This window comes from Limulus polyphemus, unplaced genomic scaffold, assembly GCF_000517525.1.
Source record: "Limulus polyphemus unplaced genomic scaffold, Limulus_polyphemus-2.1.2 Scaffold54, whole genome shotgun sequence".
Classification (NCBI taxonomy): domain Eukaryota; kingdom Metazoa; phylum Arthropoda; class Merostomata; order Xiphosura; family Limulidae; genus Limulus; species Limulus polyphemus.
This window is the reverse complement of record NW_013665664.1, coordinates 1,382,517-1,387,562: the sequence shown is the minus strand read 5'-3', so window position 1 is coordinate 1,387,562 and position 5,046 is coordinate 1,382,517. Positions and strand designations below refer to the sequence as shown.

At 28.8% G+C, this 5,046-nt stretch overlaps 1 protein-coding gene across 4 annotated transcripts in view; it reads right to left on the bottom strand.

Annotated features, from left to right (window-relative positions):
• Positions 1 to 5,046, bottom strand: part of LOC106463682 (protein ST7 homolog) — a 58,595-nt gene that overhangs the window by 12,498 nt on the left and 41,051 nt on the right. For all 4 annotated transcript variants that reach the window (XM_022391515.1, XM_013923744.2, XM_022391529.1 and 1 more), the window contains 2 exons: positions 4,728 to 4,800; positions 1,485 to 1,587 (listed from right to left, as the gene is read on the bottom strand). In XM_022391515.1, the coding sequence (XP_022247223.1) occupies positions 1,485 to 1,587; positions 4,728 to 4,800 (176 nt within the window). The remainder of the gene's footprint in view (positions 1 to 1,484; positions 1,588 to 4,727; positions 4,801 to 5,046) is intronic.

Sequence of the window (5,046 nt, the reverse complement as noted above, 5' to 3'; positions counted from 1 at the left end):
GTGTGTGTGTGTGTGTGTGTGTGTGTGTGTGTGGTCAAATTCGAACATCATTTGCTGTAAAAAGATTTTTATTTATTGTCAAAAAGATTCCAAAAAGTGCCGGAACACTATTCTGGCTACAAAAGTAAGTGCTGAAATGGCATTTCGGTGTGTTCCACTATGATTGGAGTGTTGCATTAGTACTTCATGACTTATTAAAATATCTAAGCAATACAAGTTTAGGTGTGGTGAATTATAGGGTTACAAGTGTAAAAAAATCCATGTGAACAAAATGAGATAAAGCAATATACTACTTTGAATAACAAAAAAAAAAAAAAAGAGTTCACATTGGACTGATTAAGAAGTGTTTTAAATGTATTGCTTTGTTTTTCTTGTTAAATGTTCTGTAATGTGTGAAAGGCATTAAATATTTTCTAGGGATACCTTTGGAGTCTTCTCTCCCTGCACCTGTTGTGGTCTATTTTTTCTATTTATCTATCTTTTTCTTATTTGTTTTATATCGATCAATAATTTTGTTTGTAGTTTTAGAGAAAATAATATTAACAAATTCATTTTTTATATCTTTTGCATAAAAATGTCAATAGGTAGATTTGTTTTGCATTATTTAGTATAATAAATAAAACATTAAAAATATATTGTAATAATAATAATAACCAAAAACACTATGACAAAGATGGCTTTTAAATGTCTTCTCATTTTTTGCTTTTTTAGAGGTGTTATCGATATTAAAAAAGTGTTTTTATTCTTAGTATGAAAATCCCCCTTTGTTCAAACTTACTTAGTAAAGACTTTGTAAATTCACAAACAAATCATCAGTACAAATATTTTATTAAAAATTCAATTTTTTTTGCACAACATACTTGTCATCTCACTATAAGCTTGTCAAATTGTGAAGAAACACTTAGTACATTCAGAGTTACAGTATGTACAGTTTCATGCTTACATGGTGGCTAAATGGTCAGACAAAATGACTGAGCACATATACAGAGTTAAGGCAGTTTTATTTTATTATTAACAAGGTGATTTGTTTATGGAATGAAATGCTGTTGGCATTACTAGAGGTCAGCACCTTACACAAATTTAAGAGAGGAATCTATGATTTTGTGAAAAAAATAAAAAGATAAGTTGCATTTTTACTACTTAGAAGGGTAGGTTTGCAAGGACAGTCTTGAAGGACCAAATGTGGTATAATGTGCTCTACCAGCATATATAGTGCTGCATCTCTCCACAGTTTACATACAGTCAGAGCACTCAGTGTTATTTCAACATCCAATCATTAATTATCATATTTCCATATACTTCAGGATCTGTGGGACCAACAGTCAAGTCTACTACTACCAGCTGTGAAAACTACATGTAAATGGTCATCTTCTAAATTTTTTTAGTTCATACTAAATACATAAATTTCCCAAAACATGTATATCAGATTAGCAAAATAACTACAGAAAGGCTTGACAGAAACCATAAAATAAATGCACAAGTACCTTAGGAACATGAGGATTAAACTCAACTGCTCGATGGATGGCTTCAACAGCATTCATTTCTACTGTACTGAGTCCTCTTTTAGATGCTACATCTGGTGAAAATCTAAAGATATATACATATGTATCCAATATTATCAATTACAATAGCTTTAAAATTAGCTGTTCTGAACCATATACTGTTTACCATATTTCCTTAATTCAGAAGAAATTTGATTCAGAGCACATGAAACAAAGGGAATAAAATACAAGCGCATTAATTATATATGTAGTATTCTGTATGGATTCTCAGCTTTAGAAATCCAAAATAGATTTCTTTGTGAAATCTTTTAAGAAAGAATAAAAATGCTTACCTTTTGTTGTAGATCTCAGTTACAAATTATATCTTCCTATATTATTGTGAAGCTTCCAATACATATTTTATTGTATAAAACAGTAATGTTTTCTTTGTTCTGAATAAAAAAATAATGCATGCAATTTCACTGTGTTTACTATCACTGGTGTAAATAAAAAATAACATTTTTTACTATACCAAGATAATAAACAAGCAGACTTTTTTAATCATTAACCATAAGGCTTTACTTAATAAATTTAACAAGCTTTAACCTGTTTTGTATTCATTCATATATAATTTTGTGATGATTTTTCTTAGCTCATTCAAGCACTTACTTATCAGGCTGACTGTTTTGCTAGTGAAATGAATCTTGATATAACAAAGTAAAAATGATCTAACTATATCACCAAGTTAAGCTTTTATCATTTTGTTCCAATGTCTAGGTGGTTCTCTGCTAATGAGGTAGTTATATTGACTTACACAGATGAAAGATACAGAAAAAGAGCTTTCATTACAAGTTTAGATCATTTACCTGCAACTTATCAAAGCTGAGGTATAGGTAATTACATAAAACAATGACTACCAAGGTTAAGAAACAATGATTTGTTAAAACTTGATAAAACTACTACATTTGTATCAAAGTTACATGGTTCAAACTGGTGCCATTTTGTTCAAAACTACTTCAATTTTCTCCTACAGAGTTATTAGTGCTGTATCATGTTAAAAAAGAATTAAGAAAATTCACAAACACTAATATTTTAATTTGGAGCACTCTGAAATCAACCCAAAACCAAAGTCTCTGATTTTTTATTTATTTTTATGTATAAAATTAATAAACTTTTTTTACTGAATAACTACACCTGTGCAGTGTTAAAAACAATATATAAGAAATAGTGACTACAAGTTTATTCTCTTTAACTCTTTCAATATGAGCTTGGTCACAGGGACCAACCACGTGACCATTTTTACTTATATATATAGTTTTAATTGTATAGCTTTTAATACAGCATGTTTATCTTAATAAAATTTGGCAGACTTTTAGTAAACATTAGAAGTCAATTGTACACAGAAAATCAGTTTTTGTTTTAATGAAGTATTTTTACATACAATTTATACATGAACAAAAAGGTCATTTTCTCACATAGTTGGAATTAAGAAGAAGATTCATTTTGAAATTTAAGAAAGAAAAAATAATCAGCAAAACTACAGATCATTAACCTGCTTGCTACTGGTAGGTCAAAGAGCATGTCACAATTTTATAGAGAGTTACATTCAAAATTTAATTAAACTACTTTATTATACTATCATTGTACAGAAATAAACTTGATATCAAAATGTAGTTAATAAATCAACTTTTAATATTATACAAGTTTTAAGTTCTTATTTTGATAAGGAAATATTTAAAAAAAACTCAATCTCCCATAGTATGAGAATAGTGACATTTGTTCTCTAGGTCTTCCCTCTCACCTAATTTATTTACCATCCCTCTGAGAAGTACAGAATTTAACATAAATTACTCATTATAATATAGTTATTACTAAAGCAAAACATAATTTTTATAGCCCTCAATTTTATTTGTTTATAAAGTCATCAACTAGAAAATCAGGCCAAATGGCCATGCCTATCTGTAACATCCTCTCTGATGATTTATACTATATTATTTATAACCAACAGAAAGGCAAGGTTTTAATATAAAAACTGAATATTATATTACATTGTTTTCTGTACAGAGTACTGTCTATTTTGCTTCCAGTTTGAAAAGCTTTCTATTGGTATTCATATTGACAAGCTTAGCTAAATTTTCAAAAGGCTCTTATTTCATAGTTAAAAAGCTAGATAAATTATGATAGCTATAAGAAATTGTTTGCTTTGTGTGTGTTATTAGGTGCATTATTTAATTAAATAAAAATTTAGTGTTTTAGTACTATTAGTATTAAAAAAGTAGGCTTAACTTTCATTGAAAGTTGACACCAAAAAAAAACAAGAGGACACAGGTAACATATTTCTTGTTTTTCACATATATTCTTTCTTTATTATTATAAAAGGAACTAAAATGTAAAAATTAGAAAACTATTAGGTTAGATAAAGTTAGATTAGGTAAAATAATAATAATTCTTCAAGAGGTATGCTCATGAGCACCTCATTCAATAAGGTAATTCGAGCTACGTGTTTGCCAAGTGATTGACAACTTGTATGACAGGATTATTAGTTAGACAAGGGTCAAAGAACAATAAAACAATAAAATTGAAGTATAAACAGATGTATATTGTTATGAGCTTTAAGCTATTTAAGATAAAGAATTGTAGTTTCCTGTTACAATTTACAGCCATTCTAGAAAGAAAAAAGAGTAACTTAAATTAATTTTGTATATTTTATGGTGGTTATGAGGTTGATCAACTTACTGAATGCATACAGAGTTAGGGTAGAAAAAAGAACAGATAAAATAAAAAATTCTACTAAAAAAAGTGTTGTTTATTTTGGTCGTTTTTATAGAGTTACAAAACGAAATTTAACAATTTTCAGGTGAAGGAAAATGTTTTTTGATCTTAACATAAAATTCACTTTGCTCATTGGAGCAGTCAACACTCTGACTTTATATGTATTCATGAACAGATTTTTAATAAAAATACATAACTAAAAATATTTTCTGTGTACAAGACTTTTAATGTTTACTGAAAGAGTGGCAAATTTCACAAAACATATCAAAAGTTATATCATGAAAACTTTGATGGTCACAAGGTCAATGTAATCCACCGAGCCTGTAGCGAGAGGGTTAAAAACAAGCCATCTAAACTAAGTTACTAAAGCCAATGTTCTATGGATCCATTACCATTACTAATCTTATCATAGAAAATTAAAAACAACACTTTTACTATTTTTGTTTACTACAACTCAAGAGAGACTGCACTTACTTATCACTAACTCCTCGAGCCTTCAGCAGTGCAGCTGTATAACATATAGCTGCTGATTTGGGCAAACTAATATCTAGAAAATAAAGAAAGATTAGTTACATATGAGTAAAAAGCAATAACAGTAAAACAAATAATATTAACTAAAGAAAAAAGTATTTATGCTCAAAGCTACATAATGGGCTATTTATGTTGTGCCCACCACAGATCAAAAACCTGTTTTTAGCAACATAAGCCCAAAAACTTACTGCTAAGCCACTGTTTCATTTGTTTTGGAAGTTAAGCACAAAGCTACACGATGGGCTATCTGTGCTCTGCCCAC